Below are 16,241 nucleotides of genomic sequence, written 5' to 3'. Positions count from 1 at the left end.
AGGAATCCTCTTCTTATCTCTTGGTACAGATTTGGGAAGTTTTTTTCAATCTATTCTGAAATAGTGTATTTTTCAAGAACCTTTCTGCTTGACTCAGGGCCTTATCCCATCAAGAACAGAGGAAGGCTTTAATTACCTCTCTCAGATTACTAACGCACAGCATAGATTTATTCTATTGCGCTTTCGACTAAACCTGATTCCATTAATGTTAGGATACCCAGAAAGGAGATATAAACTCTCAGATTTGTCACCTTGCCCATGTAATAACCATTCTTCTCAGTCAGACCTCCATTTAACACTATTCTGTAAGTTCTACACTGATGAAAAAAAGCATTTATTCTCCCAATTCTGAGGTACCACAAATTTACACAATGTAGGGTGGCTCTTTATTTTCTAAAGGCTCTCCCGGATCTGTTTGTGTGTTATTCCCTTGCTTCATTTTTGTGGGGTTGTATGAGAAAGAGGAAAATGTGGGGGTCTTTGTCTAAATGAGCAGCAATTAGGATGGAACTGGACTGATTTATGCAACATAGGCATAAGTGTCATTAAGAGATTTTTATGGTTTTTAATTTATTTTTATGGTTTTTATGATACTTGTTTTACCATGTACATGACTAATTCCACATACTGGTCCTTTTTAAAATGTTTGTATATATGGTTATAATACCGGTTATGTAATATGTTGGATGAACTTGTGCTTTTATGATCTGTTTTAAAAAGATTGAATAAAGTCGTATGATAATGATGACTCAGGGTCATCTTTGTCCATAGATCAAACTAGTTTCTTGAGGTGACCAGTCCTAATTCCATAAACCGCTTTCCTTTTGGTACTTGCTTTGTAGTAGTCCTTTTATTGCTCAATTGGACACAAGATCTTGTGTAACTGTTGGTTAACACTCTTAACCCTCTTGCCTTCTCTTCCTACCCCACCCCATCTTTGTCCAGGTGGGTATAAACTCCTCTGCTAGATTAAAATGCGTTTTTGTTATAGAATCCCACATTTTCATTTCTCGAAAGGGAAATGGTGATATTGGTGATTGAAACCGGTAAAAAAAACCTTTTTGGGAGTTCTTTCCAGCAAGTCTTGTGTAAAATAACCTTCTATGAAATAAAAGATTAGATTATAAAAGTAGTGAGCTGTAGGAAGCTGGCTCTGTATATACTATACCAAAGTGAGGTATATTGTGCGCAGAGTGCAGTGGGTCCCCAAAGGTAGGCAGGGGTAAAGTTAGATAGCACCTCACTCTTTATTTGTGGCAGTGTGGTCGAGCAGTAAGGCAGTATCAGAGGACAGTGTAAAGCATGTGTTGTACACACTCAGTCAGCAAATGGATTCACACACTCAAAGACTGAACTTCCGACCAATTGTTCTTGTATAAAAATATTATTTTAGTTATTTTATTATCTAGAACCAAGCAAGCCTGGCACATGTAAGCAATAAATATTTTACAGTAATAATGCAATTGAAATACAGATTGAATGATAATTGTATAAGCACTTTGGTTTTATTTACAGTGTGGATGCAGGTAAATGGAATACGTAGTAAATGCATTTCATAGACTTGAATAGGCTTTTTAGTAAAATAGCAGGTAAGTAACTTTTGAGATTACTAGGCTTACACAGAGTAGTATACCTAGATACTACTCTGGGACATTTCCTGAAAACAGGTAAGTAAAATCGTTTTTGTTAGATTATGCAATTTTAAAGAATTTCTTTAGTTTCTTAAACTCCACACTTAAAAACTTTTCACAGAAAAACAGTCAATGTTATCCTATGGGGGAAAATAGTGTTATCATTTTTGAGGTAAGTATTTGGATCTCGGGTCAGGATCACCGGGGGACCTCCTTGTGGTGTTTGCCCGCTCGGGCTGTGGACGGCGGGTGCAAAGTGGGGCGGATCTGCAGTGTCTGGTCGGAGCCGGAGGTTGCAGATGAACAAATCCGGTCTTTGTAGTTGAAAGCAGGCAGGTCCTCTGGAGTTTTCGAGGTTGCTGGCTGCAGAACACACTGGTATTTTGCAGGAGCAGGTTCGAGGAGGAGACTGGCCGGTAGGGCTGGGGACAAGTCAGTGGGTGTCTTCCTCTTGTTAGCTGCTGCACTGCTGTTCGATCCTTCTTCTTCTTCTTGTAGTTTCTTCTTGTCTGAGGAAGCAAGGTTCAGGGGTGCCCCTGAAATACTAGATTTAGGGGTGTTACAGGTAGGGGAAAGGCAGGGACCTATGGGTCCCTTCCCTGGAGTGGGTACATCTTATTATGCCACCCACCAGTGGGAGGAGGGCATGAGCCTGTCCCAATTGGCTGAGTACCCACCATCTGCTAGATGGCGGGTGTAAGAAAGTGGCTCTGTATATACTGCACAAAGTAAGGTTCAGTGTGCACAGAGTCCACAGTCCTCAGAGGTTTGGCAGAGGCTAAAGTTAGATATAACCTTACTCTCTACAGTGGTAGCTTGGTCGAGCAGTAAGGCAGTATCAGAGGACAGTGTGAAGCATGTGTTGTACACACTCAGTCAGCAAATGGTCTCACACACTCAAGAACTGACCTCTAGGCCGATGGTTTGTATATAAAAAGATATAGTTGTTTTATTTTAGAACCACAAGTAGGTATCAAAATATACTTTCTCAGAATGAGATGCTTTAGTTAAATACTTTCAATAGGCAATAGACTTTTGAATGCAATAGTTACAGTTGTTGCAATAGGCAACACAATTCAAACACAATTATAACATTGAGCTCAATGGGACTTTTTAAGTAAATTCAATTTCAGTTATTTTACGTATGATTTTCTTACTCGGGGTTGGATCCTGGATTCAACCCATGTGCATTTCCTGTTAACAGTTAAAAGAAATCGTTTTTGTTACACAGGCGATTTTAAAGGAATATTTGTAAGTTTCAAAAATCGACACAGAAGAATTTCTGGCAAAGACCAGGCAGTGTTATCCTATGGAGGAAAATCAAGTTATCGGGAAGTACGGTTGTAATTACTTTTCAGGGTCAGTGCTGGGCACCAAGATCCAGCACTGGGATCTCTCCTGATAACAGGTGAGTAATTTCGTTTTCGTTGATTGGCTGATTTTTTGTGAACATTTTAAAGTTTCAAAACTTGACAGAAGAATTTCCAAGTGAAACCAGTCAATGTTACCCTATGGAGTAAAAGTGAGTCATCGGCTTTTGGGTAATTACTCGACTGGCAGAGTTAAGGAACTGGGCATAGACTCGGGGGTCTCCCAGGGTCAGGTAGGTACCGTTGTTACACCCTCAGCGGCACAGGGGCAGCCGGGTGCAGAGAGAGTTAGGCCCAATGTTATCCAGGGGGCCTTTGGTCAGTGGCTGCTAGCAGGCAGGCCACGCGGCTGTGGGATCTGGGCTCCTGGTCACTCACACAGGGCAAGTGGGGAAGTAGATTAGGATAGATGTTGCACTCCCAGGGGCACTCGGGCGGCTGGGTGCAGGGTGCTTTTGAGCCGTCGGGCGCTCAATGGATTTCAACGGAGAAGCTACAAGACGAACAAAGGCTGCAAGCTCGGGGATGAAGATTCTTCAAGTGCGACCACCACTTGTAGAGGTAAGTTGGGAAGCTGTAGGTTAGGTAGGCACCCAGGAGCTGGACACAGGGGGCCGCAGGGCGCCGGGTGCAGGGGTGTCTTTTCGCGTTTGGAAATCTTACTCTCAGCTGGTAGCTGTTGGAGGGGTCCCTGGTTCTGAGGCTGCAGGCGTCGTCAGGAGCGTCGAGGTGGGTCCTTGGGTGCTGGATTCTTGGTCACAGTCGCCGGGGGGACGTCCTCGGGGTCTTTGTCCACTGCGGCACAGGCCAGGATTGGCGGGTGCAGTGTGTGCAGGAGTCGCAGTTCCTGGCTGGCACCAGGGGTCTGTTATTTGCTTTGAGCAGAACCACTGCTCGTGGGAGTCCCAGTCTTTTAGAGTCACAAGGCAGTCGGGTCCTCCGGGGTTTTCGAGGTTACTGACCACTGGAGACACCGGGTTTTAGCAGGAGTAGGTTCGAGGGTCGACAGGCCTCTAGGGCTGCGGCCAAGTCAGTTGGTGTCATCCTCTTGTTAGCAGCTGCACGGCAGGTCTTCTTTCTTCTTGTTCTTCTTGCTTGTTTTGGATTCAGGATCTGAGAAAGGAAGGTTCAGGGTGCCCCTAAATACTACATTTTTACGTTACAGGTAGGTAAAGGGCAGGGACCAATGGGTCCCTTCCCTGGGGTCGGTACACCCCCTATCCTGCCACTCTCCAGTGGGAGGGGGGCAGGAGCCTAGTCCTGATTGGGCAGGGCTTCCCATCTTCAAGATGGCGAGAGCCCAGAGTTGAGCTTCACCTCGCCTCCCCCACCTGAGGGGTGGGGTTGGCAGAGGCTGGCACACCCCCTTTCCTCTCTTGGGCTTTCCCGCCAGTCTTCCCGCCAGTGTGGGGGTCAGAACCAGTGGGGACCAGTTGCTGAGTACAGCAACTGGTCTGGGGAGGCTCACAAAGGCGGCATGCCTTTGAAGCTTCACCTGCCCATCCTGGGGGAGGAGACCTAGCACCTCGCCCAGGATGTGCATTGTTGCAGGCCCAGGAGAGCGGATGGCTCTCTACCCAGGGGTCCAGCAACATGTCTGCTGGGTGGCAGCCTAGGCAGCCTCTCAGTCAGGAAGCTGGTGGTTGTTTAGGTTCAGGGGGCATCTCTAAGATGCTCTCTGTCGTGCATCTTACATTAAATCCCACACTGGCATCAGTGTGGGTTTAATGTGCTGAGAAGTTTGATACCAAACTTCTCAGTCTTCAGTGTAGCCATCATGGTGCTGTGGAGTTCGCGATGACGACCTCCCAGCACCATATACTCTTAAGGGCAGCACTGCACTTATAGTGCCCAGGAATGGACCTGGGTACTGTAGGGGTACAGGGATCATGCACCTGTACCCTCACCACTGGTATAGTGCACCCAGCTATAGGGGTGACTGATCGATGCCAGGGCAGTGGGTTGTAGGCATGGCACACAGAGATGTGTGCCATGTTAACTCTTCACTTTGTTCTGCACCAAAACATGCAGCCTGCAAAGGCAGTGTGTGAGTGTCAGGGTACAGGACCTCTAAGGGTGGCACAATAAGTGCTGTAGCCCTTAGAGGTCTTCTCAGGTCAGAGTGCGCCGGGTACCTGTGGTACCATTTACCTGGGGCTGACCTGTGGCCAGAGATGCCAATTGGGTTTAGGCTTCAATGCAGTTTTATGGAAAGAACATAGGCCCTCGGTACCTGATTAGCAGGAGTCCAGGGCACACTCAGTCAAAGCACATCAGCAATTCAGCAACAAGCATTTGCAATGCAATAGGTCTCGCATTACTGAAAGTTTGAGTTATTGGCGTTGCATTATTATTAGCAACGCCAATTGCTCAAACATTCAGTAATGATAGACCTATTGCATTTCAAATGCCTATTTAGTATAACTAATGATCCTGAACCGTTACACATTTCTTAAACCATACATAATAATCCCTGAAGTTCTTCCGTCATGTATTTTTATGGACTAGCTGTATGTGATCATTTTTGGTAAAAACATTCTAACATGTTTGATAAATAAACTGTTTTAAAAAGTAACAACAAAGGGTGGTATAGAGAAGGACTGGCTGTTGAATTTCTAGGAAGAAGCAAGGCAGAGCAAAGTTAGGAGTCATTAGGAGTCATTTTTTTAAATGCAGATTTATATAGCAGAAACTCGACCTGTAGGTTCTAGAGCACTTTACATGAGCACCAGTTACGTTGCACTTTACACAAGGACAAATTCATTTTTGGTAAGCACAGGAGGGTAAGTGATTTGTCCAGGATCACAGGATGCGGAGCCCACAGATAGGCTGGAACCTGGTTCCCCAGCTCTTAAGTCGGCATCTCTAGCCATAAGGCAAAGTACGAGCCGAGCCATGAAAACATTCGGCATGTAAATAATGCATCACACGTCTTGAAAAAACACCATAAAACGCCAGTGTTTTTGCCCTTTAAAATGTGAACTACGGAGTGCACTGGTAGAATGCGATGCTCAGGTGTAATGCCTGCATCTTCAAACCAATAGAAATTGAAATCTAGTGTCCACATTTCTATCATTGCAGAAACAAATAGAAAACAAAATACCTCTTCTCAAAAGTCTCCAAACTGGATGAAAATGAATTTACATTTTAAATTTACAAAAGACACACTATGAACGATATTTTTTAAAAACAATCAACAACGATTCTTGTATATCCATGTGCCCTATAATACAAGCATTTGCAATGCAATAGGTCTTGCAATGACATTATTTTGAGCTATTGAAAGTGTAAATGGCAATGCCTTTAAAAAAATTTAAAAGGCATTGTTATTAACAATACCAAAAGCAACACCTATTGCATTGCATAGCGCGGTGTCCGTGAAGACGGCGCCGCGCTTATTAAAGTTTTTAAAAAAAGAGTGTGTTGGGGGGCAGAGAGCATTGGCATGGTCAATAGGTCTCGCTTTTGGCAACTTATACGTTTTTAGTTATGCAGCACAATATCCTTGGTGCAACAACATCAACTGTTGCATGGCTAAACACTTATAAGGTCCCAAAGGCGAGACCTGTTGGCTATGCCAATGCTTGTTTTACTTTTTTCCACACTCACACAGGAGTTTTTCTGCGGTCCTCCCGACACATCCTTCTCTGCCCTCACCCCCAACATTAGCCCCTCTCCCAAAATGCGTTTAATTAACTTCCAGCTCTTATCCGCTTACTATCTGAGCTCCTAAAAACGTTCTTTAAACACAAATGTTGTGGCTGACATCTGACAATTAATTAACCAACCCCCCTCCAGAAGAAGAGAAAACCCTGATTTAGGAGCAGATAAAGATGTTTTTAATGTGACAAAGGCGACATAATTCCTCCAAAGTGGCACGAAAAGCTGCCAGTTAGAGGGAGAGCGCCCACCCGTCAGGGCTGCACTGAGAGCGCCTGGGGGGTGGAGGGGGCGGCAGACACCCATATGCGCCGCTCGGAGGACGCCTCAATGAGTTGCTAATTATTGCTCATTAAGGTGCCTGGGATCAGATGGTCGCCATAAAACATTATAAGCATTTCCAACAGCATACACTACTACAGCACGCCTTGCAGAGTGAGCAACGCTCTAAAATTTGAAATAACAGCGCCATGCTGATGTCTGATAAACGTACGAGTCTCACACTCTCCATTGTGGTTGGGGAAGTCGGGTCTGTGTCCTTCGAAAATAACCGCATTCACCGCCAAACCACAGAGTGTATGTGAAGACTAGAAGCAGCACATCTGCACTGTGATCTCACTGGCGTCATTTCCTTTCTTCCTATAGAAGCCCAGAATCACTCACAAAAGTCTCAAAATCTAGGTTGGGGCCTGTGAGAACACCCAAACTGCTTTCAGTCTGTTCTGCCAAGGGCACCCAATTATTTTACTTTAGAATTTGGTTCTGGTTGCTGCCCCATCAGAGTTCTCACAATCGTGCCATTTAGAAGGAACACAGGCTCTGGGAATCGGATAGAATGATTTGCCCAGGATCACACAATGTATTCAAGAACTAGCAAACTAGCGCTCTTCGGCTCATTCAGACTTTCATTACTCTGAAAACAATAAAATGAGCACCACCATAGCAACACCAAATTGTCTAGCTCCTCAAACAATTCAATTTTTTGGGGTGCTTCAGCAAGAATAGTCCTTATTAGTAGGAAATCAGAATACGGACTCGTTTTCCTGGTTGAACATTTGACAGATTAGAGACCGATTTAGAGCTGCATAACGCAATGGGAAATGGAATACCGGGTCTGAAATGACAAATTCTGGCTCGTATGTTCACCCCTGTATTGTGCAATTATGAGTTTTTAGGCCTTGAATGTGGAATAATATGTGATGTCTGGAATTACCGGGCGCTTTCCTTCATTTGATTCCAGGAATGCAGGCGTGTTCCATCTGCTTTCTGAAGATGCAAAACGTATGCAGAAAAGCATAGGTTACTGGGTGACTTCCCCACACAGTAAAAGTCATTCATGCTAGGGTGGCACTTCCTGCATGTTCACCATCCCGAACACATCATGATGGGGGGCGGAACCAGAAGGCATCAAAGACCTTCACGTGTGTGTTTGTATGTGTGACCGTTGAATGTTTGTGTATGTGTGTCTGTGTGTGACATTGTTTGTGTGCACATTTCAGTGTGTGTATGACTGTTGTAAAAGTGTTTATATGTGCGTTTGACTGTCGGAGAGAGACGTGTGTGCTGATGTGTGTGCATTTCAGTGTGTTTATATTAATTCTGTAACAGAGCTTATGTGTGTGCATGTGTGACTTTGCCACGGGTGTGTACGTGTGTGTCTATGTGACACTGTCCGTATGCAGACGTGTGCACGTTTCAGCGTGTTTGTGTGACCACAGTGAGAGCTCTTATGTGTGTGCGTTTGACTATGTGTCTTTGATGCATGTGTGCGCATGAGTGTGTTTTATGCCTTAAGGGAGATCTGTGAGCTGGTGGAGGTAGGACAGGACACTCCATGGACCGGAAGCAATGACCTTCAAGTGGAAAGAACACTCTTGGTAAAACAGGTCTCAAGTTGAGGCTGGAGTGGGAAGCTGAAGAGTAAATGTACACAAAGCAGGTCACGGAAACATATGTCTGTAACTCGCAACAGGTTTCAGTGCCAGCGAGGCCGAGAGCTGCAGAGATCAATAGTTGGGTGCTTTGTACATGTCACCTGTACCCATTCCAGTAGGATTGCTCAGCAGGTTAATGCACCTGCTCCAGATAAGTGTGCATGAGATGCGGTTCACCTGTTCAAATCACTGCAAGATTGGTCAGTATCGTAATGTGCTCTGGATATATCTGCAGAAAGCCTACGCTTTTGAATTTCCCAGCTGGATAGTTCAGCGGGTTGATGGTCTTGCAGGGACGATCTGTCGGCCTGGGGTTTACAAGTTTGACTCCTGCCATGGTTGTTTCGTTCAAAGCACTGTACATTGAATGTACTTGTTTGGGTCAATAATAAAACTATATAATTACACACCAGGAGTCAGTTCCGTGCCTGTTATCGTCAATTATAATATGAAGAGATGCAGCGTCGCTTATAAAAGTGACATTTCCTGCTTTGCATTTTAATCTATTGAACAAAAAAAACTGTATTTTGGTGAAACAAATATAAGTGGGTTTTGTTCTGAAAACGTGACCTATGGCGGATGTTATGTTCCATTTCTTTTGCCTTCTCTGCCCTGTGGTCAGCGTGTGAGGGAGATGAAGAGAGTTGAGCTATGTTGGGGAGATGACTGTGCGCATAGTTTATGGGTGAGCGGCACGAACCCCAATATGTTTAACTCCGCCCTTCATCCTTCTGATGCCAATAAAGCGCCAAGGCTTTTGTGGCAGGTGCTGTGCCAGTAATGGGATTGGTTTGTGCCCTGGGGCTGCCACAGAGAGGGGCGCAGCCCACCCTCATCCACTTGAGACGCTCTTCCCGCCACTAGTCTCCGCTCCAGTGAAGCAGCTTTAGTAATCACAGCGCTGCTGAGTGGGAGATTTCGCATGGTTTGTCATGCGCAAAGCTCTGTTTGTTTTCTTCAGGGGATTACCTGTGGCAGCGGGTGTGGTTTTTAAATTCCTTGAAGAGCTTATGAATAATTGCAGAATTGTGATTGAGTGATCTTTCCATTAACACGCTTAGCAATGTCAGGAGTCCATAAACACTTGCATAAATGTAAACAGGAATTTGACAGTTTAGGTTACCTGTGTTCATTTAACAATATGCATAAATGCTCCTCTGTTAAGTTGACAGTGATTTATAAAAGCACTTTACAGAATCTCAGGAGATTCCCTGAAGGCTTTGTATCTCATCCGTGAGTTGTACACCAAATCCAATTAGAGCCTTATTGAAAAGCCGATTGTCCAATCAATTAATTAACTAATCAATGCAACAGTTTCTCTGAAAATACAAACACAATAATTCATCTTCCCTTTCAGGTATTCTTTTGATTATAAATCCCCCGCCGATTCTCGGCATTTCAGAACGATGAATATGTTCACATTGCTTCTGCCCTTGAACAGACCAGATCTTTTCAATAGTCCGACACTGAATGCGTGGCAGTCTGAATTAACAATTAGGGAGCAGTCATCGACTCCTCCACTAAATTGACACCCATAAGGCAAGCCCCAATAGTTTCAACTGATCTCATGCTCACAAACCGTGATCTCCACTGACCTAAGGCTCAATGTACCAGCATTATCTTCAACAAGTAACAAGCGGCAGTGAAAGCGATTTCGCGATCGCTATTGTAAAAAAAAATATATAAATGCCCGCGAGTGGTGCGGGCGCGCCACAGCGAACATGTTATTGCAATTATCGCGCCAGTGTCTGGGCACGATAATTGAAACCACATGGCCTTTGGTGCGCGTAATAGACATTAATAGGCCATGGGCGGAGCAATGCGCCCGCCTTTGGCCTATTGCGTGCCGTCTTTGTGAAAAACATGCATGCAAAGGTCAATCGCGGAAGCCAAAAGGAAAAGCACACGCACAAGCGTGTGCGATTCCAGGCTCCGTTTTAAAACACCGGACAAAAGGACTCTCGCTGCGCGAGCAGGGCTGCGCACTGCCTCGCTAGGTGCGAGACCTAAAATGTGGGGGCAGCCATGCAGAAAGAGGGCACTTTCTCACATGGCCGTAATATTTTTTCTGTAAGTTTTTATATTTGCGCTAATGCTACCAAATTTACAGCAGGTACTTTGCATCTATAGCAAGGGTTTAGGGAAAACATTACTGTGCATCCTACACATTCTGTCAGCCAAGCGCATGTCAGAGCGCATACAAACAGCAGCTTTTATGGCTGATACCAACCTCCGAACATTCGGCATGTTCAGAAAAGGAAGAACTACTGTGGAAAAGGTTTGCGGGCAAAGTGGAAAAGGATTCAGCTACCCCCACTGGTTGTGATTTAATGCCATTGTTTCTTCATGTCAGCTGGAAGCCCCATGATTTCTCAATACCCCATGCTGATGAGGCTACCAAAATTCCCAAAAGCCTTGTTGGACCAATTCCTCATTCACCCTATAATTCCAGTGAGTTAAGAGTGCCCGCATCAACCTGATTACTGAAGTACCAGCAAATTGGACCCCCATCAAGCCTGGGATTCGAGATTCCCAAGATAAATAATTGGAGGATTGTTATGCACACTTTAAACCTGTGGAAGAAATGGAGGAGATATCAGATGTTGTGGGATGCTGGTGGGACAAAGATTGCTATCCTTATCCAGCAACCCTTTCACTAATTTATATCATCATATCTGTGCTTTCCTCCACAACTTGACTTTTATTGTGTTTCTGTCTCTGCAGCACAGACTGGTTGTAATGAGTGGTGATTTGTATTTTCCTGAATGTTTACATTTGCTCTGTGCATCAGTAAGCTCAAAGGGATGTACCTAAAATAGTCATTCTTTCTCTTCAGCTGCCAAGATCGCAGGTCTGTACAGTGAATCAGAGCCTCCCCGGAAGACCATGCGTCGAGGGGTGTTGATGACTCTGCTTCAGCAGTGTGCCATGACCCTGCCGCTCTGGATTGGCAAACCTGGAGACAAGTGAGTTGAAACTTACCACACTTGCTGGACTGTTCCTCTCCTCTCCCCTCCCCTGATATCTTTTGCCCCTGCCCCGAATGCAAGACCGAGGAAGCTCTGGTGTCTGAGGTATAGACCCTCGCATCATGGGGTAGAGGTGAAGTTATTTACTGTGATAGAGACCCACACTGCAGTGTGATACCAGGCTCAGGAGCGTAGCTTCAGGGGCTGTGGTGGGGGCTTTAAGAAAGAGGAGAGATAATTGTGACCTGTATGAAACAGGAAGAACGTCTTGTGGACTGTAGTACTTTTGCCACTCGGGATATTTGCAGAAGGAAATGTTATTGTGTAGACTGGTATGAGCTCTTTCCTTATAAATTAGTCTAATTATAGAATTATTTTAATTGGTAATAACACTAGGGGCTATTAAATAATAACGTCTGGTTAAATTGAAAATAGTGAAATACGTGAAGTAAAAGCAAAGGCCACTGTTTAACATACCCGCAGGCGTTTTAAAATAAGCCTTGTGCAGACTTTCTGACTAGAGAAGTTTCATGGTCTTGTGTATTGATGTATTGCTATATTTAGATTTTTTTTTTTTTTTTAAAAAGCTTCCACAAGAGCAGATTATTACGTTTTGTGTACCTTACGTGCTATATAGATTATTTCGAGTGCTTTCCCATAGTTTCATTTTTAACATTTGTGGCAGTGGAAGATTAAGTATCAAAGACCAGAGTGCTCATTTTAAGAGTTCACCATGTGTGTGAAGGACTATATGTGCTGCAGTGAAACATCCGCTCTTTCTACAGTCGTAAACGTTTAGATTAACGACTAAGCTCTAAACTTGACCGTTCTTTAGCACATGGACAGAGGTTTCCTTCTAAAACACATACCTTAGTGCTTTAAGTCTAGGCACTTAGGAGAAGTCAATGTGCGTTATCTATCTATCCTTGGGTGCCGGATGAAAAGAACTTGATCCCAAGTTTTTGCAACTGGTATTTATAGAACATTAGTCAGGCTAAAAAGCAAAAAAGTGGTGTACAGAAGGAGGTGGGTAGTGGAAGGATAAAATGGCCATAACAAAAGTTGGGATAGCGCAGGAAAAGGTTATTCTAGAGAAGTTGTGAGTTAGTTTGAAGGGGCGTCAGTAGGAGATATTACCTAAAATGACTGAAGGCGCGTAGACAACGTAGCCGGGCCCAGAACAACACTGGTCAATCTCCATGTGTGTATTTATTCATGTGTGTATTTAACTGTGTTCTAGTGTGCTACATGTAGCCGGTCGGTTACTTTAGAGATTTTTATTATAATTGTTTTTTTAAATTTTTTTTTAAAGCTAATATTTTAAGAATTTAAGTGAAACTGTGCAAAGAGAATATGCCTACCACCAAAATGTCAGCATATGTTTTGTAAATTAAAATTATGTATTTTTTTGGGAAGTACTTTTGAAATGTGTGTTTTTATTTCTGTATATGATCAGTTTGAGCCAAACTGTTATTGAATGCTAAAGATTGTGAAAGTGAGACTCTGTTTTCTTAGAACATCTCCGGGGTCTTTTTAGTTTTCTGTGCCGAAGATGGAAACGCACTTAAACTCGAATCTGAGCTGAGTAACCGCTGTTATTATACAAGTTCAAGTGTTAAGCAGTAGAACAGTAACTAATAACGCAATCTCCAAAACTGCCTTTTGAATGTTTGCATCGGGCCCACCACATCCCTAGTAACAACGGAAGTGGGTTGTCCTCTGTAAATCTCTGATCAAATATGTCACCCCATCCCAAGGGTGCTACCAGTGTTCCATTTGGTTTGACTGGCAGTGGCGCCCTGTTTTATGTCTCTCTGAAGAACAGGCGACAGTAGTCTTTTAAAGGGTCTGGTGATGCTTTCCTGCACCGTGCTCCCCTAGGGTGCCATGTACGAGTGCCACACACTGTTCCTAATGACTGCCTGGTGGTTGTGCATTGAGAATTTATATGGCTTAGGATTCCACTTTGGAGGTGTGGGATTTGGGTGCATAGTGGTCACTGGGTGGATGTGTGGTACCCTGAAGCATTAAAACCTTGGATGGACCTGCAGTGTCCAAGTTAATTACTCCATAATGTGGCACTGATTTTACATAGTGATCCTCCGGAGTCTCCGGCTAGAGAGTGCGAAGGGAACAATTTTATAGCGGTGCTCTATAAACCACATAACCTCAGTACACTTCTAACTTGAAGTGACTACCCTGAAGGATTTTGAAAAGTCAGTACATAGTTCTAGCTTATGTAAAGAATCCAAGCACGCCATCTTTAAGAACCGGCGTTGCCACGGCAAACCCAGATCCTGGGTTAACTTGAGTGCAGCAACCCAGGGTTGAGGTTTTGAGCTCTCGAAACATACTCCTGGCCACTCTAAACTATGAGTGCCAGGGCGAAGCCTTCATACTGTGAGACTGCCTTCTCTAATCCTGAGACCTTTGCCCTTCCAAAAGCCAGAGCTCCAAGGGGAAGGAAGAGGAGCGGGCTTATTAAACTCCATCTGTAGCTGTCGACCCCCTTTTCAACTTGTAAACCTGCAGGTACATGCTTTCATTAGCGAAAAACTGCACAAAATGTCTGAGTGCAAGCATTATCAGAGCATCCGTTGGTCTCCTGTTATCATCGACCTATTTCTCTAACTGGTTAATATAGTTTCTAATCCCATGGCCGGCTCATATTTCTCTTCAAGACCACCACACCCAACCTCTTTACAGGCAATGTCAAACCTCCTCATTTCTATCTACTAATCTTTGCCACTTGTCCTTCATTTCCTAACTGCCTCCCCTTTTGCCTCACCTGCCTTACTACTTTTTAGGTCACGCCTAGGCAACGCTTGCGCGGTCTCTTCGAGACATGCTGTATTCAGGATATGGGTATTAAGCAACACCCATCTTTCTAATTGGCTCCTTTTACTGCCCTTTGTAAATGGCTGCATTTCTTTGGTTAATATGGTCACTTGTACCTCCTTTTTAGGTTGAGCCTGCGGCATGCTGTATAGGATTATGGAATAGAAGCCCCACCCACTCTCCCCCCGTATTTGTCATTGGCTTGTGTCAATGTCCTTCGTAAATGCTGGTTTCTGATCCTTTAATTGTCTTTTTAGTCCCTCCTTCATTCCGCCTTGTCTTCATTTGTAACCTCCCATGTGGACTGGACCTTTTACTTCTGTTCTTACATGACATGTCTTATTTACTCTGTAAGCACTATTTTCTTTAATGAGTTTCCCCTACTGCAGGCATGACATGCTTGCCTGCAACATTCAGCGCGCCATGCATGCTTTCACTTTCACAGCAGCCCAGAACAATGGCGGCCGCTTCTTTGCAAGGAAATGGGCCTCGTATTTATAAGAGTTTGAGCTATTGGCATTGTAAATAACAATGCCTTTTATTTATGTGTTAATTAGCAAAACAGAAAAATTAAAGGCATTGTCATTTACAATGCCAATAGCTTAAACTCTTGCATATGTGAGACCTATTGCATTGCAAATGCTTGTTATTAGTATAGGTTGGAGAGGGAGAATCGGAAGGCCAGGCAAGAGAACTCCAGTCTAGTTATCACATTGAATCTTATTACTCCTCTGTAGACCACCACCTCTTTGCGGAGCTATTCCTGCCTCCAGCGACTATGTGGCAAAGCCAGGTGACAAGGTTGCCGCCCGGGTGAAAGCTGTGGATGGCGACGAGCAGTGGATCCTGGCTGAGGTGGTCAGCTACAGCCATGCCACCAACAAGTAAGAAGCATTGTCGATGTTCACTATGAAGAAGAATGCACCAGCTGGGGTTAATAGGTTTCATACCCACCAGATTCTCCATTCATAGAGGGACTAGAACAGAATTCAAGGAGGGCAGTGTTGCATCCCCCGGTTCAAGCTTCACACATGAGACAATCCTGCATAAACCTCATTTACGCACTTTCTTGACCTGCATTGATTCCTGCTCAAGAGAAGGGGGGAGTCTCTCCCTCCGTGCTTGCATAGGTCCCAGCAGAAGAGAATGAGTTGGCCTTTATCACCTCTTCCCAACTAGTAGAGCTTTTAAAGGACCAGTGATGCTACTCAAGTGTTCTGTAGTCCCTCACTTACTTCATGCCCCTAAGGAGCAGCATAGCGCAAGCATTGAGAACGGATAGGAATGTTAACACTGCAACTTCATTATTATACAGAGGCCTTCCTTCTGAAGGCTTTGGCAGATGCCGCTTTTATTTTTAAATGGTCTGTTACTAAAGGGGGCAAGAGGGCAATTAACTGCAGCCTTGGTTAGAATTCCTTCAGATGACGCAGTTGGGTTGGATACAGCTAACATCTGGCATTTGTTTTGTTCTTCTAAGCTCGTGTCTGGCTCTTGTGCTGACAAACCCTGCGTCTCCCAAAAGCAATTAGCTGATAGGTTGATTCAACCTAAGCTTCGGCTGTGTCAGGAGTTCCTGTACTGCCTCCAGATTTGTAGTGTAAAACGGGGAGAACTGAATTGGCAGGTATTTCACTGACACAGAAGGACATTTAAATGGCGACGGGTCTAGGTACATTTGAATGGCCAGCGATCTGGGTTCATTGGTGAAATCCGTGTCCGAGGGGATCCACCATAGCTTGACCTTATCACAGTTACGACCGCACACATTATTCAGCAGTGTGGAATGGATGAGCATGCAGAGATTCACAGGGGTTCATGGCTGTCTGCTTCTGAGGA

At 44.4% G+C, this 16,241-nt stretch overlaps 1 protein-coding gene across 6 annotated transcripts in view; it reads left to right on the top strand.

Moving 5' to 3' along the window:
- SGF29 (SAGA complex associated factor 29) overlaps positions 1-16,241 on the top strand; it is a 233,083-nt gene that overhangs the window by 54,269 nt on the left and 162,573 nt on the right. For all 6 annotated transcript variants that reach the window (XM_085618872.1, XM_085618871.1, XM_085618870.1 and 3 more), the window contains exons 6-7: positions 11,432-11,561; positions 15,140-15,286. In XM_085618872.1, the coding sequence (XP_085474998.1) occupies positions 11,432-11,561; positions 15,140-15,286 (277 nt within the window). The remainder of the gene's footprint in view (positions 1-11,431; positions 11,562-15,139; positions 15,287-16,241) is intronic.

Source organism: Triturus cristatus, chromosome 7, assembly GCF_964204655.1.
Source record: "Triturus cristatus chromosome 7, aTriCri1.1, whole genome shotgun sequence".
Classification (NCBI taxonomy): Eukaryota; Metazoa; Chordata; class Amphibia; order Caudata; family Salamandridae; genus Triturus; species Triturus cristatus.
The sequence above is the reverse complement of the archived record's forward strand: the minus strand, read 5'-3'. Positions and strand labels throughout refer to the sequence as shown.